Source organism: Pecten maximus, chromosome 7, assembly GCF_902652985.1.
Source record: "Pecten maximus chromosome 7, xPecMax1.1, whole genome shotgun sequence".
Lineage (NCBI taxonomy): Eukaryota > Metazoa > Mollusca > Bivalvia > Pectinida > Pectinidae > Pecten > Pecten maximus.
Genome location: NC_047021.1, coordinates 34444523 through 34471619, shown reverse-complemented (window position 1 = coordinate 34471619; position 27097 = coordinate 34444523). Strand labels below are relative to the sequence as shown.

General features: G+C 33.9%; 1 protein-coding gene across 1 annotated transcript; it reads left to right on the top strand.

The window, feature by feature from the left end:
• The first annotated feature begins 1375 nt into the window (after positions 1-1375).
• Positions 1376-25707, top strand: LOC117330672 (serine/threonine-protein kinase Nek4-like). Its single transcript, XM_033889108.1, is given in 18 exon segments — positions 1376-2064; positions 4715-4978; positions 5440-5540; positions 6033-6129; positions 6512-6619; positions 7095-7252; positions 9603-9999; positions 10477-10637; positions 10888-10935; positions 13770-13878; positions 13881-13946; positions 14377-14428; positions 16391-16473; positions 16685-16812; positions 19449-19627; positions 20143-20200; positions 20644-20725; positions 21200-25707. Coding segments are annotated over 18 exon segments (2310 nt in total). The 5' UTR covers positions 1376-1959; the 3' UTR covers positions 21314-25707.
• The last annotated feature ends 1390 nt before the right edge of the window (positions 25708-27097 follow it).

Genomic DNA, 27097 nt, shown 5'->3' with positions numbered 1-27097 from the left:
CCGTTCTCTTTAATTTCAGATCCCAATGGGTATAGTACTTCCTTACATAGTCTTACTATGTTGCTACTGAATCATAGGGGCATGTGTAGTCTTAGATTAAAAACAGTAGTCATAAAAACTTAAATTATATATTAAGTTTTTATATATAGTTTTTTTAGTTTTTTTTTCTGACTATTATTCAATATAAGACTACACATGCCCCTGTAACTCAATTCATGCCGTTAGGCTTGTATACTCAGTTCCAATTCCCTGGAATTAATTGAATTTTCAATGTCACTTCCTCCGGGTTGGTATTGAGGATTTACCGTATTTTGTGATTGTGTTATGTTGACCTTATTAATCCAATATTTTACAATGAGTTGATCGACGGTGCCTGTACAACCTTCTCCTCGTTCACAATCCTGTTTGAAAAAAGAAAACTTTCTAGTGTCTTTTGTTCCCATTTCTTTTTAATCAAATTATCTAAGCCTTGTCTGTCATATCAGAGACCTATACTTAGTATATAAGTCTCTGGTCATATGAGCCTCTAACGATCTTGAAAATCTCTATCATATCGCCACGCCTGATCATATGGCGCGGGAAGGATGTCATAATTAAATATTTTTGCCTAGGTAGAACTATTGTTGCCTAGGCAAATCGAATTTTGCCTAGGCAAAATTCGATTTTTGTCTAGGCAAAAATATTTCTGCCTAAGCAAAAATAATTTCTGCCTAGGCAAAATTCGATTTCTGCCTAAGCAAAAATAATTTCTGCCTAGGCAAAATTCGATTTCTGCCTAGGCAAAAATCGGATATTGCCTAGGCTGAAATGTTTTTGCCTAAGCAATATTCGATTTTTGCCTAGGCAGAAATAATTTTGCCTAGTCAATATTTTATTTTTGCCTTGGCAAAAATATTTGATTATGACATCCTTCCCGCGCCATATGATCACGCCTGTATTTCCGGATGGTCCTTTCTTTATAAGTCATGTCTCATCCGTGTAAGTTATTCTAGTATTTGTCCGGTGTTACACATATTTTTTTCTATCCTTTTTAGTTTTATTGATGATAGTGATAGTGTACAACAAAAGTCGTAGATATAAAAACTCATTTCTAAAATTCTCTTATAAAAATAAAGGCCGTAAAAAATTAGATCTTAGATTTAGTTTGAAAACTTTTTTGTTTATTGCTCATCTTCTATCTGTTTCATCTTTTGACTGGCATGTCTAAGTAGCATCTTAAGTAGCTATCGGTCTATATTCAGTTCACAAGAACTGATTCAAATTTCCTAAAATTGCGGTTGATAAATATATCTTGCCCTTTTGATAGGAAATCTTTCTTCTCGTCATGAGTTGTTTCCCCTGCTAATGATCTCCTGTGCGGTGAGTTAGGAAACGTGTCATCAACAAATCCCATGGTGCACTTCCTATAGCATTTCAGTTCCAACATGTACTGTCTATATAGTATATGTTAAAATAAGGTGGAAACTGGGCACAGTGTACCACGGAGAGAATCAGCATGCGAAATTCACCATATCAAGTGTTTAAATGTTTCTATTTTAAATGACCAGAATATGGATTGGACGCTGACCGCGAGGAAACAACGAAGGAATTCCAAATGTCAAAACAATCAGATATGATCAACGCTATGAACTAAATACAATCACAATGAACAAGTCTATAACTGGTGGCTATTGTTTAAATGTTTTAGTGTCATCTACAAATATTGTTAGACGAACTTTTTTCTCCGAAGACGTGAAATAAATGCCATCAATGTAGCATTAATGTGTAATCTGGCTGAAAATCCGTGGAAATTCCCGACAAATATTTCATAAAATTTCCCATTTGATACACGTAAACATAACAGTGTATGCTACAATGATGTTATAAGTAATGTGGTATCATAGTTAACAAGCTTTTTACGTGTTAAGTATTTTAAATTTTACATACCAACGGCGAATTGACAAGCATATATCATTCATCATGGCCTATAGTAACGGACTGGATATGTTTGAACTTATCAAACAGATAGGAAAAGGGAGTTATGGTGAAGTGACACTGGCAAGACATAAAAGAGACAAAAAACAGGTAAATTGTGTGAAAGAAAAATATATCTTTTTAAAGCTTTATTAACCAAGACGAGAGGACTTTCAGTTGGTCCTTGACATTTCTTGATATATAATTATCTCGTACTCGTATAACGTAAGAGGCCACGAATTATGGCTAACTCGTACCCAAACCAACTCGTACCCAAAATTGGCGAACTCATACCCAAAGTTGGCGGAGTCGTACCCAAAATTGGCGAACTCGTACCCAACATTGGCAGAGTCGTACCCAAAGGAATTGGCGAACTCGTACGTATATATACCCATCTTATAAAAATAAGATAACGAAGTCCACTGGATCAAGAGACTCGTTTCAGACGTTCAATACGCTGCATATATATCAAGAGAGACAACTCTAACTTCAGTATATAAGGAACATTAACCAATCACAAAACGGTAGAATACAGTAATGGCAAAAGCAGTATCGGCATGAATAGGTGACTGCGTTAATGTATTTTGATCAATAGTCCTAATCAAATGAAAATATAAAACAGATGCTTTATCTGTCATTTTCTAATTCACTTTTGACCTGAGTTTATGCATTGGAATACAATGCATCAATCAACAACAAATTCATAAAGATTCAGTTTCATCATCATATATGTTAAAATATAAAACACTTGGTAATTATCTAACTATTAAAGCCGTTATATATGTTAAAATATCAAATACTTCGTAACTATCGAAATATTAAAGCCGTCATATAGAAATATCAAATATTAAATGTTAAAATATAAAACACTTGATAATTATCTAACTATTAAAGCCGTCATATATGTTGAGATATAAAACACTTCGTAACTATCTAAATATTAAAGCGGTCATATATGTTAAAGTATAAAACACTTGGTAATTATCTAAATATTAAAGCCGTCATATATGTTAAAATATAAAACACTAGGTAATTATCTAACTATTAAAGCGGTCATATATGTTAAAATATCAAATACTTCGTAACTATCTAAATATTAAAGCTGTCATATAGAAATAGAAAACACTAGGTAATTATCTAAATATTAAAGCCGTCATATATGTTAAGATATAAAACACTTGGTAATTATCTAACTATTAAAGCTGTTATATATGTTAAAATATCAAATACTTCGTAACTATCGAAAATATTAAATAAAAATAAAGTAAATTGAGACAAAAAAATGATGTTATTACATGGTACATTGTATCATATATTTGTTGCTATTTGTTGAATGTTGGCATGTACAAAAAGCTGGAAAAAAATATAATTCTGATATATGCCTAGTGAAACACAGGTAAATCTCAGGTGACTGTACAGGTAAAAAAGGACAACTTATATGAAACAGTATATAATTGCATCCCCATTGTTTCCTGAAACAACACCTATCTATTGTTAAAAAAATGTTGGCGTTCAGAGAAAACCCCCCTGAATCACAGATTCTGTGCTGCCATAAATCACAATGGTCGCACTGTATTGCTTCTTGTCGGGGTCTCACTTCCTCATTACAAACGACGCAGGCCATGGTGATATATAATGTCGTATGATCATCATTGTGTCAAACTTATATTTATAACCCTTGTTGAAATGGTTAAACACTCTCACTTTTTCCATTGGTCATATACATCAAATTACAGTTAAAACAATGACAACAATACATGTGTTGATACATACATGTTAATATGTTTGTACGGTTATTATCTTTTTTTTAATGTGTGCGCAACAGTTGTGTACATTATACTCACACAATCGGTAAGATTATTTCATGTGTGTTAGCTGTGTTTATTTTACGTAAAATGGCTTCCTCGTGCGCTATTTTAGTTTACACTGCACTAGCATCATCGGCGGCCACGTGGTATCAGATGTGTGACACGTGTGTACATTACACACACATCATTTATTTATACCGGTATCCAAAAAGAACAAAGAAAATGCTGGTATCCAAAAAGCACAACAAAGAAAACAAGAATTACCATATTGAAATCATAGTATTGAAAGAAATAAAAGCTGAGTGTTCATGTACATGTATATTTTTAATGTTGTTTACATAAAATAACGTGATACATGCTAAAAAGATAACAATAAAAAAATTTTGACTGTTGAAAATCTTTAATATTCTTTATTATTTTTAATATTTATTTTAATGGAAAAAGAAGGGTACGAGTTAGCCACACTTGGGTACGAGTTAGCCATACTTGGGTACAAGTTCGCCAGTTTATGTGGGTACGACTTCGCCAATATTTGGGTACGGGTTGGTGGGTACGACTTGGAATGGGTACGAGTTGACTATCTCCCGTTTTCCCAGAGGCCACCACATATTATCTGACATTACTGTACATGTGCCGATTGCAATCTCTTATTTCTCGAAACACTATTTCTTTGATGTGTGTTCTGCATTCAAATCAGTGTGAAAAGAAAGATGTGATTTTATTTCTGTTCATGGCTTAAATCTCCCAGACAAACATGTACTTATGCAGTTTATGCATTAATTATCACATTTATTATATGCTTCAATGACTATAAGATATCTAAATGATTATCTAAAATATGCAAACATTTTGAAATTAAGATATGTAATGTATTATTTCTCAACAATTGCATTTAACTACATGCTACTCTTGAAATATTATGATATGGCTAATCTCATATTTTCTATTTTCAGTATGTTTTGAAAAAGATAAACCTTAAAAAAGCTTCTAAAAGAGAACGTTCATCAGCAGAACAAGAAGCAAAGTTACTGTCAAAACTAAAGCATCCAAACATTGTGTCATACAAAGACTCATTTGAGAAGGAGGGTACCTTGTTTATTGCCATGCAGTATTGTGAGGGAGGAGATTTGTACACAAAACTAAAGGAAAATAAAGGCCAGGCTCTAGATGAACGACAGGTTGTGGAATGGTTTGTCCAGATCGCCATGGCATTGCAGGTCAGTTTTATCTGTTATATAGAGGTCAAGGTCACTTATAATTATTTGTCTGCTAGAATTGATATAAGAAAGGTCAGAAAACTTATATTACAGTGTAGTAGTTTGATCATCAGACATTGCAATCTTAGAAGAAGATTTGAGGTGTATGTGTAGTTCAAACTCGAGTGAGATTTGTGTTTCTCGAAATTAAAGATGAAGTTATGTCCTGTCCGTGTAACTGCTGTTGTGGTTACATCCTTGAGCAAGACACGTCGCCTCAATTGATGTGGATGGTATATATGATGAACCAGTTAATCCGTATATATTCCTCAGTGAGGTAGCCACCAGCTGCAACTAGAAACATGTTCCTCAAAATTTGCTATTTACAAAATTAAGTATGAGTTAGGTCATATGATTATATCAGAATTGTTTAACAGAGTTTAACTTGCCTGTATTGATAATGCTTTACTTTCTTTCTGCAGTACATGCACGAAAGGAACATTCTACACAGAGATTTGAAAACTCAGAATATATTTCTAACAAAGAGTAAAATCATCAAAGTGGGTGATTTGGGTATAGCAAGGTATGTATTTACTTTTAAAAACAGTATGTATCGCTGTGAAGTACATGTGTGTGTACATAAAAACTATTCTCATGTACCGATATATTGTTAAATAAAGTCATAGTTTGGACTTTTTTTTTGGATCATCTTATCAATTAGTGTTGAATTTGTGAAAAGCACTGGAAAGATTGGTTTTTTTCGACTGGTCAAATTTTTCAAAGTTTCATTTAAGACCATTTTTAAAACAAATTTATAGCACAAATTTTCTCTTTTAATTGTTTTCAATGTATTTTTTTATGATTTTATTATATATCCTTGAAACATTTAAAAAATATAGAACCTTAAGTACTGTATTCAGATATTTCATTTGAAATCTTGAAAATTATTGAATCAAATTAAGACAGCAGATCAACTGTAACCGTCAAGACTTTACAGATAATGTGTTATATTTCTATGTTATTTTTGTTCTATATAAACTGACCTGAAATGGCGGGTATGTTTTGTTTTTGTCAGAGTGTTAGATAGTTCCAGCGACATGGCTACTACCCTTATAGGAACACCTTACTATATGAGTCCTGAACTGTTCTCCAACAAACCCTACAATCACAAGGTAGTGTCATCGATAACCCTTTAAAATCTGGAAAGTTATTTCATAAAGATTTTTGCAAAAGAAAAAAAAATGTGCAGTTTTGACACTGGGTTATATTAATATAATCATTTAGAAAAGAAACCCACCTTATTTACATATTTGACATTTACTTCTATATGATTTAGTTGGAATGTTGTATTTTATTTATACAGAAATATTTGATATTCAGATTAAATTTAAATGTTTTCTTGACTTTCATTTTGGACCAATCATTATGTGCATGATCCAGCTGAGAAATGTGTTTAAATATGATACAGAGATGAATTATCATTGATGTTCAGAGAAAAAATGTTTGTTAAAAAATAAGCTACTCACAATATAACAAGATTACTTGAATTTACAGTCCGATGTGTGGGCCCTAGGTTGCTGTGTGTATGAAATGGCGACGCTTAAACATGCATTCAACGCCAAAGACATGAACTCCCTTGTGTACAAAATCCTACGAGGAAAGGTATTGTATATCAAAAGGAGTCTGGTGATAAGTTGTTAAAATGGAAGGATTGGAAGGGGTAGAGTAGTCAAGTGGTTTGCATTATAATTATAAATTTGGCATCAGTTCCGCACTATCGCAGGGAGACAATGGCAAACAATGATACTGCAGTCTTCCGAAACCATACATTCACCACACACATTCATTTCTCACAAAGTTGAGGCCGTCCTTAGATAGGCATAGCTGTTGATAATATGTTAAACAACACAAAACTAAATCATTATATTTTCATATATGCAGTGCAAATGGTATTTATAATTCCCTTTAAAGCAATTTTAAACAGTTCTCAACTATATTTTATCATACTGGTACAAAAAAAAAAAGATTATTTATAGGTCTTTTTGGCCTCTTAGTTGATAATTCTCTCAGTCTTCCTTGTGAGTTCATTGTAAGAAGTTGTTAGTCCTGATGCCATTTTTGACTTGCTTTAATTTAGATGCCCCCAATGCCAAAACAGTACACTCCAGAGCTTCTCCAGATCATCAAAAACATGTTACACCAGGACCCTGAGAAACGCCCAACAGTCAACCGTATCCTTCGGGACTCCTACATCAAAAAGAACATCTCAATCTTCCTGGAGGAGACCAAGAAGAGGTACAGTGTTGTCCCTAAAATTTCTTCTTTTTAATTTCATATTTCAAGATAACACCAAGAGTTACCTCCCTTCATCGTTTTAGAGACTGCTCTTTATCTTACAGCTGTTTTAGTAAATAGTTTTACATCTCCTGGACAGGCACCATTGATATGATTGACTTATAGAGCAAGATGAAAAGACTTATAGAGCAAGATGAAAAGTGGTTTTGTTGAGTCTATGAACCAATTTAGACTAATCTAGCTGTTGGGTTAAATCTCCCAAGTGTTAATTCCAAATTTCTCTGAGCAAGAAAATTTTACTGAATTTTCCATAGAATATACTCAAATAATAAACAGTTTCTTCTTTATTTTCTAAATTTTGATATCTGATATTTCAACATTATGAAAGCTTATTCTGTCCATTTGATTTACTGATTAAGCTGACATTGTAGAGGTCTCGATTATGTTTGCCTTAAACAACGACAGTCTGTTATAAGGGTACATCAAAAGTATCGAGAAAGGAAATAAAATCTGGCTCAGAACTACAAATATGGAATTTGGGATTTCATGAGAAATATAAAACAATATATGTTATCCTTAATTATTATTTTTTATTAATCCTACAACAGTTTCATGATCCTGAAGCTTGAACTGATATTTGGAAATGACAGATATATGCATAACAAAAGTTGGAAACAAAATCTATGAATATTGCTTTATAGAGACCAACAGACATTGGTTTATACAGTCCCTGAATTAGGCCAGGCTTTGCTTAGAAAGGTTTAAATACTGGAAGTTACGGGCAGTCTTATCTCTAATGAAATCTGTAAAGAAGGAATTCTCTATGAAAATAATATTGTCTTTACTATAGTATAAAGTTAGACAGTAAATGGTAAGTATGATGTTGAGCTAATTAGGTATTCACTGTAGAGTCATAGATCGGTTCATTATTTCTGGTCAACATTTTTTAAAACTTCTTAAAACATGTGATGTTCTTCAAATGACAGTAGAAAAAGAAATATGTCAACTGTAATAACACAAAAAATTAAAAAGTCAGTGTAAACAAAGATAAAACCAATTTTTGATACAAAAGTTTACTGTTCAAGTTATATAGCTATTTCAGATTTTGGGAACTTAAGGAGTTAAACTACTTAACATATTTTATGTATGATAATGTTAGAGATATCTTCCTAAAAGATATTCTACAGCGTACACATTTCCTGTCAAGAATTATGTATATTTATCTTCATTAATTTTCTATTGATTTTGTTTGCTTAATTTAAGTCAGTGCGTTTCTTCTGTTCTGTTCAAACATATCTGACTTTAAAAGGTTATGAAGTCCTAATAAATATTTGTAAGATCTCCAACAGGTTTTTCAAATGTCAAACTCTTGTATAAAGGAGACCCAATTCGCAGTAAAGCAGGATATTTCTTTAGGAGCCAGTACATATCATTTTAAAATCAATTGTAAGACAATATGTTAGTCTGAAATTTATAAGGTAACAATTGAAAGAAAGCTGAATATAACAGTGATTTTATATATGTAAATACACAAATGCTGGGTAAGTATTTCATTAGAATTTTGGGTTAGTTTGCTAGTTTCATCAATATTTTTTGTAAAAAAAATCTGAATTTTTTTCTTTTTTTCATGCATCATATTACAATGGTAAGCGAGCAGCCATGTCACCTGTTGATTTCATCACAGTTTTCTCCATCCATTGTCCTTAACACAAATAACATACTCTGTTTTATTTATATGACAAATCTTTGCCGGAGAAATTTGATTTCAAGTTTTTGTGTTCACACATACAGTGTCTGTACATTTTATCCTTATTGCTGTGAGCTCTTTTCACAATTTTGGTAGACTCTGCATCTACATCTACAAATTAAGCACTACGGTTAAAACCATAAAGCTAGTTACATTTCTCAAGAAAACTTGTTTAAGTTACATTTCTCAAGAAAACTTGTTTAAGTTACATTTCTCAAGAAAACTTGTTTATTTGAAGTTAACTACCACCCTTGTATCAAAATTTCCATGTCACTTTTACTTGTGTTTAATCACTAAATGTTTTAATCATCGATGTGACCTCACTACAATATGGACCTCAAGTTCGTATTTTGATATCTTCTCACATTTGCAATTGTGGTCTGCAAAAGCATTTTCCAAAATTAATTTGTGACCTGTTTTTTGTGATTTTGAAAAAAAAAAACCTGTAATTATCAAATATCTTGGTGATCTTTTGGCAATGCTTCACAATCTTCAGGATTTTTGTAATGTTTCCAGTTTGATGAAATATTCAGTGAGAAGTGTTGTTTGATACTAGTGATTATTGTATGGATTTAATTTTTGATTTGCTGATTATTCTTGCAGTCGACCAAGTAGTGCCGGCAGACCGACAAGTGCTGCCAGGGCCCGTCCCACTTCATCACGATCAAGTGCCAGTGATCGATCCCACCACCCACCACGTCCACCACCAGCTCCGGCAGCTCAGGATGTTGTCGATGGAGGAAAAGAGAAAGTCAGTGTGTTCCATGTCAATGCCAATAGCCATGGCAACCGTGATCGAGAACCACCTCCAGCAGAACCACAACCTGTACCAGTGGTTATACGAAAACCAACTCATGCCAGAAAGCCTTCAGACGGCGCCAAACAGGAACTGCCCCCAATAGCAGAGGACAAGGCCGTAGCCCACGCTGAGAAGAAACCCGTATCTTCATCAGACTCAGATGAGGATACTATGAAAGCTAAAACCGTGAAAGAAAAAGAGGTGAAATTTAACTTTATTTTGATTGATTATTTGGTTTGTGTGAATATTCATCCTAAAAAATTAATTTCAGCTGAATTCTGTGTTAATTCACATCAACCAAGTGCAGTTAGTACATCAGACATCTTGAAAAGTCTACTGCCTACTCAAATCTCAACAAGGGACGTTGCTACAGCATAGATGAAAGATATTTATATATATTACAAATTTGCTTATATGTTCATTTCATTTTACAGAAGTCTTCTTCTGAAGTGAATAACTCATCTAGTCCCAGGAAGAAAAAGAAAGGAGCATAACTACAATATTGATTTGAAATCAGAAGATATCATCTCTTCCAATTAATTATTTTTGCATTCAACAGAATCCCTCTTCACAAAAAAAAAAAAAAAAAAAAAACACTATCTAGTCCAAGGAAGAAGTACATAACTACAATATTGTAATACACTTTAAATTATTTATATTTTGTATTTTGATTGACAGAAACCCTCTTCACCTAAGAAGAATAACTCATCTAGTCCTAGGAAGAAAAAGAAAGATAGTTGGATATCCAAGAAAAACAGCCGCACTGACGAAGACAAGTCCGAGGCAGACTCAGCAGCAAGTGTAGCAAACACTAACCACAAAAGTCCATTTTCAAAAACGTGAGTGATTCTTGTCCTTTATTAAAATGGATACATACAATATAGAAAGAGATATGTTTTACAGAACAAAAATAAAAATAATAAAAAAACAATATGATATCCTTAATACAGAAATTGAAATTAATTTGGTCTTAACAAAAATAGCAAGAAGAATGTTGTGTGCACCTTACAGATGATTTTGTTGGTGTAAGAGTTAAAAAGTAACGCCTTTCTAAACATTAGTTTTTGACTTTGGTTTGGGTTTAAACAGCATGCGGCCACTGACTCGGAACCCCGTAGCTCTGCACGTGAGCGATCTGTAAGTAGTGGGGTCAGGGGAGCCTCTGTTCTCTAGTTTGTGTGAATTAATACTTTCCTGTTAGATTTAGTCACATACTTAACCATGAAAGGAACATTTTATTGAATTTCTTTCTGAGTGAGAGTTCTAAATATTTCTTTTGACATATAATCCAGACTTGTTAAACCAGTTCCCACTAATTCATAGTAGGATGTCTGTCTAGTCCACTGTCCAGTGTGATTTTTTCTGTGTTCCAATTGCCACAAAGTCATTTTAAGTTGATATTTGGTTTGGTATTGTTTAACATCTTATTTAAAACAATAAGTTTATTTCAGGACAGAAATGGCTGTATAAATAAAGTTTGATGGTATCGTGGCATTAAATTAATATTGTGCTGTTAACATTTCCGTGTAAAACCAAACACTACACACTCACTGTCATGTTTTAGATATCTTATGAGTGGTTTGAGCATTTGTCTGTTTGACTTTAATGTAGAATGCTTAACAATACAATATGTGAAAAAAACTAAAATGACAGAATCATTTATTAAATGTATGGGTATTTTTGTGAAATCTATAGATAGGATATTTTTCAGATGACATTTGGGAGAAGTTAGTTGTATAATTATTTCACAGGAGGTACCAGTCTGTATTTTAAAAATGAGAATATGCAGGGATGAGGATTTTGATTCCACTTTTCAATCAATTTGAAAATTATAAAAATAAATCTCCCATAAATAATTGTTGTCTTACTTTGGTAATTAAATGTATTGGACAAAAGTTGAATAGATTTTGATAATATTTGTGATGAAGAATACCAGGTAAATAGTAACAGTTTTACTAGCTTTTCCGGTAACAATTATTACAATGTTAGACCCAGGTACATAATGTACTAGGGCAGGATATGCATGTATATTGATAATGACATCAATGTTACCATTATAAATCAATCCAGTTTTGTGAGTGTCCATTAGAGTGCTGTCCCTTTGTATTTATTGGTACCAATACCGTTGGAATTTGGAAGGGTCACAGACAAATGCCATCATGTATATGGCCTTCTCTCAATATGCTACATATATATGTTGATTTGAAACTTAGAATGGATTTCAGATAATTATAAGTAAACAGCAATGCCAGCACCTAAGTTAACATACAGGTTAAAAAAGCTTTTCTTTAATCACCACTAAAGGGTATATTCAACAAATTTTCTAGATGTCAACTTTTTCAGTTTTAAATATATCCCATAGATAATGTCGTACAACAATACATGTTTTTTCCTGTGTCTAACTCACACATAATAGTTACTAATATGTATATGCCAAGGTTGGATTCCACACAGTGCCTGAGATGGGGCACACATATGATAAGTATGGACAGGTAAGATTGTTTTATAGATGTGGAACCAGGTGGAAATTTTAAGGTAGGGTTAAAAGTAAAATATGAAGAGTGATCGCTTCAAAGTCAATTCTATGAATGGCATACCGACATGTGGTATTTCATCAACTCAAATTTTTGTGACTTTTTGCAGTGGAAACTTTCTACAATTTCATGTTGTGCTAGCAAAGCTTGTTTTGATATGCTTGTTAGCTGATAATTGATTCTTATCAAATGTTCTGATGATACAAATGTATAGTCTAAATTATGATTAAAATGACAAAAACATTTTTTAAATTTATATTTGACAAGTTTTGAGTTACAAGTTTTATATACACAAGTCAGTTCTCTATAACAGAAATAAAGTTTTGATTGAGTTAACACTTTCCACCAGATTTGTATGCATGTGTATGAAATAGTACATGTTTTGGAAACAGTTTGAAGAGCATTGCTGTGTCTAGCAGCTTTATTTTGAATTTTTTTCTGCTGTAGTGTTTGCCAATCTGCCAATACTTTTGTAGTTTCAGTTGATAAAGTTGGTTTCTGCATCGGTAATCTCGTCTTCAGAGCAATATTTATTGGAATTTACACTTCAGTTGAGAGCTTTCCCCCTTCATTCAGAAGCTTACTGTTTAGCTTGTTTGGAATTGACATCACTGCAGTGTTTCAAAGAATTTTTAGAAGAACATTCTTGTTTATTTTTTTTTGTTATTTCGATTTATTTGTTAAAAATGAAGTTGAAGATTGCAGAGATTTTTTTTTTTAATTTTTATTTATTTATTTTTTATTTTAATATTTTACTGCAGGTTAAAATAAAACAAGAATCTATGCTTTTTAATGCTGTACATTTTTAATAATCAAACCTGGAATGGAGGAATAGGATTTAGGAATGGTGATAGGGCTGGGGAAGGAAAATATGGATTTAGTATAGGTTTATCAGATGTAAAGTCAACTATAGCTTCCTGTAATAATATACCTGTACTTGGCTGTTTGTGCACCACTGTGAATCTATTCTGCTCTTCCAGACTCTTCTAAATGTTGCCAACCAAAGCTATCTTTGTGTATCATCTCATAAAAGGAACTCTCTTTTTTTCCACTGTGTGTGATTGAGAAAAACTTCTTAAATTTAGGGTTTACAACTCTACCTGATGACAAATTTTAAGTTTGTTTCTTTCACATGGCTCAGTTCTGCAAACTAATGTCCAAAATTTGATTTAAATCAGTTATGTTAATTAGCATAAACAAAGAGCATAGAATAAAGTTTGTGTAATTTTGACTTACATTATATAACCATAACCTTTTAGGGTCTTTTTAATGAAGCTAGATATTAAGAAAAAAAACCCACAGTTATTTGTTTTTTATTTATTTTTCAGTGTTTATGGTGTAACAAAACACAACATTTTCCTTTGTTTAAATGCAAAATAATTCTCCATAGGATAATATTGTTTTATATTGTATCAAGTGAATTTCTTACTATTTTAGCCAAAGCCAGTGGACAAGCCCCGTCCACTACCACCTCCCCCTAAGGTGGAGGAATCGGAGGGACTTCCCCAGCGACGCCAGCTCCCTGGTCAAGACAAGCATTCAGCTACAGAGTCCAAATCCTCAAGTACCTCCAGTTCTCGGGAAGATGCCTCTTGGGACTCGGAAACTCCAAGGGTATGTTGTCCAGTAACTAGACATTGTAGTGATGTTATAAATAGATTTGATGCTAATTGTAATTTAAATAAAAAGTCACTGGCTTGGATCAACCTGAGTGTGCTAAAGAAATTTTCTCACATCTTTTTATGCTACTTAACTAAAAACAATGTATAGACAGAACAATTTTTGTTGTTGAGAGATTTTTGTCCGGAATATATTCTGCCATAAAAGTGTATAAGTTCAAGTTAAAAGACAATGAATCATCACATATATACCTTTCATAACATTGTGTATAGTGATAATCTGTATTTTTATCAAATTGATCAAAAGTTTCCTCTTGAATTATTTGAATTTGATAGTCACTGTGGTAAGAAATGCTGTAATTGAATTAAACATTTAATGTAATTAAGTGATAAAGGGAGGTAACTCTTCAGCTATTTGTTTTCAGAGTTTACCAAACTTGTCAGCAAGGCAGAGACGTAGAAACAATGCTTCATCTTGTAAGTTTATCACTGGACTGGGGATATTATCACTGGACTGGGGACATCATCACTGGGGATATCATCACTGGGGACATCATCACTGGGGACATCATCACTGGGCTTGGGATATCATCACTTGGGACATCATTACTGGGGACATCATTACTGGAGACATCATCACTGGGGACATCATGACTGGGGATATCATCACTGGGGACATCATCACTGGGGACATCGTCACTGGGATATCATCACTGGGGATATCATCACTGGGGATATCATCACTGGGGACGTCATCACTGGGGACGTCATCACTGGGGACATCATCACTGGGGACATCATCACTGGGGACATCATCACTGGGGATATCATCACTGGGGACATCATTACTGGGGATATCATCACTGGGTACATCATCACTGGGGATATCATCACTGGGGATATCGTCACAGGGGACATCGTCACTGGGGACATCGTCACTGGGGACATCATCACTCGGGACATCATTACTGGGGACATCATCACTTGGGACATCATCACTGAGGATATCATCACTGGGGACATCACTGGGGACATCATTACTGGGGATATCATCACTGGGAACATCGTCACTGGGGATATCGTCACTGGGGACATCGTCACTGGGGACATCATCACTGGGGATATCATTACTGGGGACATCATCACTGGGGACATCATCACTGGGGACATCATCACTGGGGACATCATCACTGGGTTGGGGACATCATCACTGGGGACATCATCACTGGGGACATCATCACTGGGGACATCATCACTGGGGACATCATCACTGGGCTGGGGACATCATCACTGGGGATATCATCACTGGGGATATCATCACTGGGGACATCATCACTGGGGACATCATCACTGGGATATCATCACTGGGGATATCATCACTGGGGACATCATCACTGGGGACATCATCACTGGGCTGGGGACATCATCACTGGGGATGTCATCACTGGGGATATCATCACTGGGGACATCGTCACTGGGATATCATCACTGGGGATATCATCACTGGGGACGTCATCACTGGGGACGTCATCACTGGGGACGTCATCACTGGGGACATCATCACTGGGGACATCATCACCATCACTGGGGACATCATCACTGGGGACATCATTACTGGGGATATCATCACTGGGTACATCATCACTGGGGATATCATCACTGGGGATATCGTCACAGGGGACATCGTCACTGGGGACATCATCACTGGGGACATCATCACTCGGGACATCATTACTGGGGATATCATCACTGGGGACATCATCACTGAGGATATCATCACTGGGGACATCACTGGGGACATCATTACTGGGGATATCATCACTGGGAACATCATCACTGGGGATATCATCACTGGGGATATCGTCACTGGGGACATCGTCACTGGGGACATCATCACTGGGGATATCATTACTGGGGACATCATCACTGGGGACATCATCACTGGGGACATCATCACTGGGGATATCATTACTGGGGACATCATCACTGGGTTGGGGACATCATCACTGGGGACATCATCACTGGGGATATCATCACTGGGGACATCATCACTGGGGACATCATCACTGGGGACATCATCACTGGGCTGGGGACATCATCACTGGGGATATCATCACTGGGGACATCATCACTGGGATATCATCACTGGGGATATCATCACTGGGGACATCATCACTGGGGACATCATCATTGGGCTGGAGATATTTCACATTTTAGATATCTTTTAATTTAATCCATCAAATCAAAATGAATTTTTTTTTTTTTTGGGGGGGGGGGGGGGGGGATTTCATATTCTTTTTAATAAGACAAAATCTACCAAATATTTGCAATTAATTATGATTGAATGTATCTCTATATATATTATTTCATACATTGGCTAATGGTTTAATGTATACATTTTACATTTGTTAATGTGTAATGTAAATTGATACTCTACAGCTATGGAGCGTCCTCAGTCAGCACGACAAGTCAAATTAAAGCGTCCAGAATCTCAGAGGGTGACAAAAGCTGAAAAGAGTGAGGTATTTAAATAAAAACAACAAGCACAACACAAATATATACTTTTATCTTGTTAATGTAACTCTTTAAACACTTTCAGATACTTAATATAATGCTTATTTTACAAAAATTAATGAAGAAAATGCATTCTTGGTATTCCTGGTATATCACTGCAGATATTTCATGTTATCAGGTCTAGATAGCATCTTAATATGTACATCTTTTGATTTGTAGCATGAACCTGTTCGAACAAAATCAAAACCTAAAATCCGACAGCCGTCTATACAGGAAGACAGCTCTAGTTCAGAGGAAGAAATTCTTAAAGAAAATGAGGATTTCAAGAGAGATAAAGAAAAGCTCAGGTATCTTAAATTGAAAAAATTGATGAGCTTTTTGATAGTAAAACAAGTGTATGTGAACCAAGATGTTTCATTCATTTGAAGGTCTGCCATTAAGGAATACTTACTAATTTCACTCATGCCAATCTGATGGAGGCCTTGTAGTAATCAGGATGTCTGTCCACTTGTCCCTCAGCACTTTCTTTTCTGGAAATTATATCAGGAGGTCAAACTATCTGAGACTTCACATGGTGTTGCACTAGGATCAGAGAATGTCGGGTTTGTCAAGGTCAAGGTCATTGTTACTAAAAATAGAACTAGGAATATAATACGTCATATAAAGCCCAAACAGAAGTCAAACTTTCTGAAATACCACATGATGATACACTGTGATATGCAAATGTGTGGTAGGGGTTTAGAAAGTTAAGGTCTGGGTCAGCTGTTACTAAAAATAGACATCATGTAATGCCTTTTCAGAGAGCCAGATTTTCTGAAATTTACCATCATGATACATTGTAATATGTGTATGTGCAGATGTAATAGGAATAATAGGTTAAAGATTTCTCAAGGTGAAGGTCACTTTATTAAGTTTGAGTGGTCATTGTTCAAGGTTAAAGGGTCAAAGGACAAACTTATGATATACAAACCTTTGTGTACATGATACCTCTTGAACCCCTGAATCAATTTCTTCACCATCATTTCAAAATATCGAAATAATATGTATGTTGTAATATTTGGATATTATAACTATAACAATTTAGTGTCTATGTAACACTGGGGTTGTACTCGGGTTTAGAGATGGAAACATTGCAGGGTCCTCTCTGATGTCTTGTTATGTACACTGTACTTTGTATTCCTGTGTAATTTGGACAGCTGTTTAAACCACATACCTTTAACTAGATGGTCCAACTTGCTGTATATATTACCATATGACCCTGTATAATCTGGACACCTGTATAAACCAGACTTTTAGCCAAGTCTATATGTTTCTTTGTAACTTTTTAACCCTGTATATACAATGAAACCTGACTTTACCGACACACTGTGGTGTCGAGTCATTGTGTCGGAAATGACACTGAGTCGTAAATGACAATGTCGGCAAATACAATGGAGCATGTCGTCATTCTCGTAGATATGGTTACATGATAGTCGTTGAGGTCAGTGGTCGGTAAAGTCAGTGGTCGGTAAAGTCAGGTTTCACTGTAATGTAGAAACCTGTAGAAACCAGACTTTTAACATTAATTATATTAACTTCGTAAACCAACTAAACCATTGTTCTGTTTGTGTAGCTGGTCGACGTGTGATGATGGGTACGACCTATCGAGCACATTTGACAATGACGGGTACTGTATTAGAGAAAGCTACCATATGGCATTTATGTCGTCTGTCTCACTCACACGGTGATGGTTTCTGTATGACTGTGTGGCATCCTGGCATGGCTAGGAGATAGCGTGTCATTTTGCAACATCGTATAGTCAGAAGTTTAATCGTTTTTAAGTCATCTTTTTTTGAAAATGATATCAATAGGGTCATCGGTATCAATACATATTTTTTCAGTTTGAAAATGAATTCGTAAAACTGAAAAAGAACTACTGGTAATTAATTTGTTTTTATTTTCATCATGTCAAATTTGATTTCATAACTTGAATTTTGATTTAATTACATGTAATTTTAGTTCAAATAAAATTTATGTCATTAGAAATTTTTGATACATAGAACGAATAAGAAATCAGAATTTTTCTGAGGAAAATAGAATATTTTTATTTATGAACAAAATTTATATCATTTGTTTAATGCAGTGTTGATATTGCTTCTTGTTGAGAAAACTTTGATATAGCTGTGCTGAATGGTTTTGTGGTTTTGTGGTTGTAGTATTGCTAGATTTGTATTGATGAGTTACTGTGTTGTGACCAACACGTGTGATTGACGTATTAAAATTTTATCATGCGAATTAATTTTGAGAAGAATTCTCTTAGAAAAAATAACAACAGCTTTCCCTTATATCAAATAGTATCTATCATGTTTGTTTTATCCTAAACATGCATGGAGGATGAAAATTAGAAGCTAATTGATAAAAAAATCCATAATTTGTATGACATATTTTGTTAAGTGACAGTGTTAAAACCCCTACTAAACTAGTTCTGCTTAATGGGCTTAATTTTGTATGTGAGTTATTTATCGTGAGAGGGCAGAACTTTGGTGAGTTGTATCTTTTATGTGAGAGAACTTGTTTGCTGATGTTGAGGTTTTTGTCCTCGACTTTATGATAAAGAGTTATAGACCTTTGTTGACCACAAACAGATTTATCTTGGGCAAAGTTCACATGTGAATAGTGGAGTGTTGTGGACCATCTGATGTCCATTCTCACATACAATTAGCCATTTTGTGCAGGATTCCTTATGAATTTCATATATGATTACAATGACAGACTTTCTTGTGCTGAGAGCTTGTTTGTTGTTTAATTATCCTACTAAACTTTTTCTATCACAATACTATAAAACACCTACCCGGTATCTTGTTTTGAAATTAAGTTATAAAATGAAATTTTGTTACAGCTTTGGGAAGGATTTTTTTCAGTGATAACTTGTTAGATAGCAATAATGAAGTTTCCTTAGTTATGACACAAATTGTTTGACAAGTATTGTGTTTTATGTTTCTAGGGAGAACAAAGAGATGAACAATTTTATTTCCCTACTTGACACCACTTTAAAACTGAACAAGGAGGATGATAAGTCTGATGAGGATTCAGCGACCAGTAAAACAGTGGAGGAAGAGGAGGAGGAAAAAACACTCTCGCCCATTCCTAGTCCAGATATCCACCGATCAGCCTCACTGCCAAGTCAGTTTTTAACCAATCGAAACACAGATTCCATTCATCAGACAATTATTATCCAATTAAAACACAGATTACATCAGACTTGTATCATTCACTCAAAATACAGATTACATCATACAATGTAAATGCAGATCACATCGAGATAATTTTTAAATATTCAAAACATGATTTTAAGTAAGAAGTGATAGTCTAATACTCAGGTGATGAAGGATTTGTATATCTAGGGTTAAACCTTAAGGAGTGAAATACTTTTTCAAAATAGTTTACAGAAACAGTTTCCTTCACACATAATTTTGATTACATCCTTAGTAAATAGAATTTGTCCAAAATCATCAGATACTTAAAGTAAGCAGATTTTTTTATGCTTTAATTGTCTTAGGCAAGGGAATGTCTTTAGCAAGGATGAATATTTATTTGTTTGTAACTATAACCATTCACAGTTATCGGTCATAGGTGATAAATATTTACCCAGTTATTTATTTGTATGTTTATAGGTTTGTTTGTTTGTATGTTTACAGGTGTAGAAACATTATGTAGTGCCAACCGACTGAGTCAAAGGATACAACTCCTACACAAGTACGTAGAGCTATATAATGATGGTATCTTTAGTAAAATCAAACTTCACATGATTATTATTGGGACACTAATTTTTGTGCTATGTATCTTTGTTTGTTTGCTGGGTTTATCACCTCTTGAACTGCCAAGGTCATTTTGAGGCGGGGTATCCATGTAGTAGTTGGTGACTACCTCACTGAACCTACGGCAGGCTCTTTGCATGCCATACAGAGCAATTAGGGTAAAATGACTTGTCCAAGGACACAACCATGGGCAAGAAATTTTACCCTTAGTAAATGCCTTAATTATGGTGACAATGATGTTTATATCTGATCATTAAAAGCTTACCTTTAAAGAAAAAACAGGTCTACAAATCCTGAAGTTCATCCACATTGTAGAAAACTTGAATCTAAGAGGAGATTTTTATTCTCATTGTATTTATACTGATGTCTCTTTTCCTCCAGGGATTGTGTGGCAGGCGTTGGGTTTGATACCTTACACAAGGCATACCAAATCCTCAGTAATATAGAGGATGATGAAGTTGAGGTAATTAGTCAATCGATCTGTTTTTCCTTACCTATATGCATTATTGTATAGAAAAAGTCACAATACTTTTGCTGTCAAAGGCCAATAAAAAATTTTGTATTTTAAATCAAATGGTTTTTTTTTAACCTGAGTATTTTATAGTTCCATGGATAACTGGTATATGTAAACAGTCCAGATTATGCTTGTATTGTATGACTTTCAACTACACATTTTCATACTGGGAAAATATATAAGTATGCAATCAGTTGCATTCATAAAATGTTATTACAATGCACATGCGGTTATCAGGTGAAGAGTAATTCAAACCCAGTTTCTGTACCTTGGTTTCTATGGCATGTGATGTCTTTGCGACAATATTGCGCTATATATTTTTAGTGTGCCAAGATAAATGGTGGTTGATTATAAGTGAATTTCATAACTGATTCATGTTAAAGGAATTGTTGTAAGACTTATTTATTGTTTGAACTTTTTCAGCCTCAGTTGGTTACTTTGATGGGCAAGGAGAATTTCGATTTGTATGCAGGCAAGATCTGGCAGCTCAAATTCTGTGAGGAGTGCCTACTACAGCTGCCAAACTTACAGAGCTAGCTACCATCTTCATGTAAAGAAAATAATGACATTTTACAATCGGAGCATCCAGTTCAGCTGCAAGATCACAGACTCACTAAATTCACCTTAATGACGTTACCAGGACATGTGTCTTTTGTGATATGTCAAATGGTTGGACAATACCTTATAATTGTTCATGTGTGTAAATGTGGTTCATTGTCTCATATTTAACATAGACGGCTGTTTATATTACCAGGTAAAGCTTTCTTTACCTGTTTTTTTCCCCCTTAAGACATTGTAAAGTCAGATTGAGGAAAATTTGCAAATTTTAACTGTTGATTTTAGCTTTTTCTCATGTTGTTTACAAATTGGGCCTCTAGGTCTTTATTCGGACAAGTGATTCTGTATTGACACTTGTGTCAAATGTTTTAAGGAATTTCTACAAATATATCCTACTAACAAGAATTGGTCTGAGTAGACATGTGCCTAGCACTCTGTGGGTACTGAAGAGTTTATAATATATAAATATATATGTATATAAATATATGTGTGTGTGTTTAGAAGTAGAATATATTAATATATAATTATTTAGCGGAGGGTGAAAGAGGTTTTTGATATGTGAATAGAATGATATATTTCTGCATCATATATCACCTTATAATCAAATAATTTGAAAGAAAAAAAATCATTAAGGGAAATAACTCTTGATAAATCACAGGAGAAATGCGCAAGGTTGTATATACCCTTTAAAGATAACTTTTTACACAGTATACCGTATACAAAAGACATTGATATAGAATGATATGCTGAAGAAAAATAATTTCACAAACACTAAGTGTTGTAATATTTCATGTACATGTATTATTAAAGGAAAAATTTCTTGCATAAATCACAGATAAACACATAAATCACAGGAAACATGTCACAGTGTATTGTATAAGGTGGCATATACCCTTAAGGAAAACAATTTGTACACAGTTAGAATGTATCAAGTGACATTTACTTTGTATGTCAAAGGGAGGTAGCCTTATTATCACAACTCACCAGTTCGTTAAGGAAGACATTTTTAACACAAATAGCAGATATATTGTATTTGCAGTGACATGTATAGGCTTAAGGGAGGTAACTTTCTCAACTAACACACCGGTATATTATACAAGTTAGCATATCCATTTAACTAAGATGTATCTTTCTAAAATGAAAATATATTATAACTTCATACAGCAATTTTACATATTTCCTTTTGTAAGGAACATACAGTATTTCAATAGTTATTCAAATTCTGAATGTGCAAAAAAATATTTTATGGTGATGTTGTGATATATCAAAAGCATTTGTTTGAGTGAAATATTTTGAATTAATGTATCAAGGTTGTTAATTATGAGATGATCTCGTTTATGAAAAACAGATATACGTCCTGTGTTACTTTAACTCATTATAGAATTATATATGATTTAACATGTTGAAAATTTAATATTAAATGAATGTGATTCAACATATTGAAAACATTTTTGTGATCAAGACCTACTGCTGATATAGCTTCGTGCAGTAACTGAAGAATTCACACTACCCAAACCTGGTACATAGATTTTATATTTATTTTGTAAATATTTAATTTTTTTTTTACAATTATTTAATGTTTGATTTTAATTTCCGTCCTGAAATCTGTTAATCTATGCATTTCTTTTGTATTTGTTTATTTCTACAACTGCTTGTAATATATACATGTACATGTATATGTAAGTTAGGTAAATTAGTCAACAGGAATAATTTGTGAAATCTCATTCACCTTAAATAAAGATGAGTTAAAATGTCCTCTGAACATTTAATTGAATCCTGATATCTGTATTGAGGTCTGATTATAAATCACTTGTGTAATTTGAACTTTCCTGGGATGCCAAACTTTTAATGTAAACTACTATTTTCTTAACATCTCTTTTATATGTACAATCACATTATTTTTTATCATATAAGAATTCGTTTCTGAGATAAAAGCCCCGATATTTTGGATTGCTCTGCTTTATTTCAATAAAAAGGGGGAAAACAAAATATTAGCTAAAAATGATTTTTTTTATGAAACAAAAAAGTAATCTCTCATTTTGCCTTATCTAATTGAAATGATACAGAAAAAATGATATATATTTTGTTTGATTTAAGAAAAGGTCTAGAATATTGTTTTCATGGTATAAATGATATCACTCAGTAAGTTGGTTAGTGGTTTAACACCTACATGACTCCGCCCATTGTTCGGTTTCATCTCACCGACTAGATTCCACGATCTGTCGGTATTACTTAGATATCACATGTTTGTATCATACTTACATTATTTGTGAGTAGACCTTGCTACATTAGATTGACATCACCTGAATCCTGTTGCCGATATGTAGTCCTTAACAACAAGAACCTCAATACCTTTCACTACCCTACGAGCACACATACATGTGTGTCTCTGATGTTCAACCCTGCCAGTATATGTTTGTTTGTTTCTTAATGTATAAAGAACATTTTGTGTACCACAATTTCAATTGCATTAAAGCTTGTAATATAATCATTATGTCAGAATTTAAGGATATTTTTTATAATTGTGAATGTTTTATAAATTTGTTTCTGGGGTTCTATTTTGGGTGAAATGTGGGACTATCCTTGTAGGTTATTGAATTCATATTTTTTCTTTTCTTTAATTTTTAAAAAAATCTTAAATTGAATTTTTAAATCACCGAAGTTTTAAAATTTTTCTTGATTTAATTGATTTTAGAGGTTAAGTGCTAATCAGGTGAATCCTGATGACCAGTGGTCAATATATAGATGATCAGACGTCAGTGTGTGTAGATGACCTTTAAAACTACCATCATCAGTATCACTTATTTATCACCTGTGTATTATGAGCACTGCTAGACATTCCATTTCACAGCTTCACATCGCTAATGTAGCTATAATCTAGTTCACAAAAACTTTAGTAGCATGTGTGATAAGCAATGTTCTAGATTCTATGTTTGCCTGTCTCTAATTAAATCTGCAATATATACTGAACCAGTGATTGTATTTAGACCCATTTCCTAATAATACCTTTTTTTTAATTGCAGTACAATTTGATGATGCATGTAAATATATATTTCTTAATAGGAAGATAGAGTTCTGATCAATCTGGGATTTCAAGGGGTTTTTTTAACATCGAGGTAGTGACGTGTTTCTAGTTTGTCCAGTGACAACTTAATCGTGATAGAATATGTATTTTATTCCAAGGACAAAGAGGCTATGTTGGGAAAAAGATTAGAAACGTGAAAGTTTTTGTGAAATTATCTGTATTCAGTTTAATTTAATCAAATAAACTGAGTCGTCTTTTTTTGCAAATTAGCTGGAAAATAAGGATTAAAAAGTCTGTGTTGTTTAACTACAAAGATAATTGACATAAATCAGAAAGTTTCTTTAAAGCAAAAACTTTGGACTTTTGTTTTTATAGTTTCGTAAAATGTTAAGATTTTTTTTATGCTTTGCTATGGTTTTAAATGTCAAGATTATTTACTGATTATTCTCATTTGAATATCTTTTTATAGAACCTGAAATTTATTTACAATACTTGAATTATCAATATTTCATACAGTACTTGATTCAACAGTACAGTATATTTCTGCTCCAGTTTCCTCTGGCCTGAATTCTAGATATTAAAACATTTTAACAAACGCATGTCTAGTGAGGCAAATATCTGTCCATTAAAAATATCTGTATCTGGTGTTGGAGCCTGATAAAACTGGAGCTAATCTTGGGTACAGGATATACAGTTTGTGTTTATTTCTTCATACATTCCTTTAGTTTCATTAAGCAATTCTCGGGAATATTTTTCCCCGTGATGTTCAGATATATTAGTAAGCCTAAACTCTGTGTGATTTAAGAAGGAAGCATGCCATCATTTACAATATACGTCCATTTGTTGTGTTGACAATTTATATGTATACTGATGAATGGAGCTGTAATATCATACAATATTTAAGGGGAAAGCCTGTTTGTTTGCCTTTGTAACTATATCACATTTCAACACAAGTTTCATTTTTCAATATTGACAGCTGTTGTTGTTTACAAAATTTGACAGACACGATATTCAGAAAAGGACTAATTTTGAAATCAAACACTTTGCTGGCAGCTTTTTATTTGATAACCTTTTTTTATTCGAACAGTTTTTCTTTGTTTTAATGAAAGTTGAATGTGATGGATTTTATTTGGCTATGTCACAGGAATTTGATGGTCAAATATGTAAGAATGACCATTTTTGGCGCAGAGGAATATCAACATCAGCTTCTATTGACTAAACAGAATCAGGTGTTGAGTGATTTGGTGAAACCTCAGACATGTTTCATTCCCTTAAACAAAATGGAGACATTTTCTGGCTTGCATAATTTACTGTAGTCATTATGTAATAAAATACGGTCAACCACACAGCGTATCGTTACTTCTTTGTTTAATTTTGGTATTCAATCGTGGTTATACATATTGATAGAATTTTGTAAGTATCCTTTTAACAGGTGCGAAGCATAGAATCTAGGAAAAATGGGCTTTGAAGTAGCCAATCAAATTGTGTTACAGTAAGGTGAGCACAGGTGTGAGATATAAGATCTAGATCTACATGTGCAGACACGGAGTAACCAATCAACTCTCAGGTGGAACATCATCACAACAGCCTCAATCCAAATATCAAAGAACGCCTTTGTTATTGTGACGAGTTTCTTCTCCCTGGAAAGGTAAATATCATTGATATATGGTCCTGAACCATACAGGGATGCATTCCATGGAAAACACTGTCATGCCCAATTAAAGTCACGATAAAGATTTGGTCTTGTTAACAACTCCTTGAGTTTAATGAGATTTTTATGCAGTTTCGCATATCACAGCTGTGAACACTGCTTACAAGAGTATACTGGCTTATAAATGAAATCGCAAGACTGAATGATTTTAACAGATAAATCGACACCACTGACAAGTTACAAGAAATATGATATGAGTTCTGGACAGGCAAGTTTCTGAGTCTGCTTAATGACTCCTACCATGTTTACAAGTTTAGGTCAAATCAGAGTAATGATTCTGAAAAGGTGAAATGGAGTATTCCAATGTTATCGTTACTCACTATCGTTACACTCGATTACTGCTTTTTGCTGTTAAGGTGGAATTTTTTCATGGTCCAAAAAGTTTTACATAAACGTTGACGAAAGATGGATGTATCATTCGTGGAAATTGCAAAATATGCTGTAATGTTTAATCATAATGTTTAACTGATTGTATTGTTTTACGTACACATTACTGTACTAATTAAATAAGGTAATTTAAGGACGGTATCTTCGAATGATGAGGCCACTGACAGACGTTTCTATTACCATCACAATGTAATGCCAGGTTACTCCACCAGCTGCAGGTGGCCGAGTGGATAAGGTGTCCAGACACTTTATCACTAGCCCTCCACCTCTGGGTTGCGAGTTCGAAACCTACGTGGGGCAGTTGTCTGGTACTGACCGTCGGCCGGTGTTTTTTCTCGGGTACTCCGGCTTTCCTTCACCTCCTAAACCTGGCACGTCCTTAAATGACCCTGGCTTTTAATAGGACGTTAAACAAAATAAACATCATATTTCCCGCGGTTGACACTGGAATTAGCGGGAAATTACTTTCTCTGCCAGTCTGACCGCCAGGTGGCGGTACTTGAGGTACCTATGGCACGTGCAGTGCCAGGTCAGTTCAGGCAACGCACTCGGTGGTCTAGGTCGAGCAGAAAATTCTTTTTTTGTAGTTATAAAAATCATTTTGTGAACTACATATGTATGTAATTATGATATGAAAGTC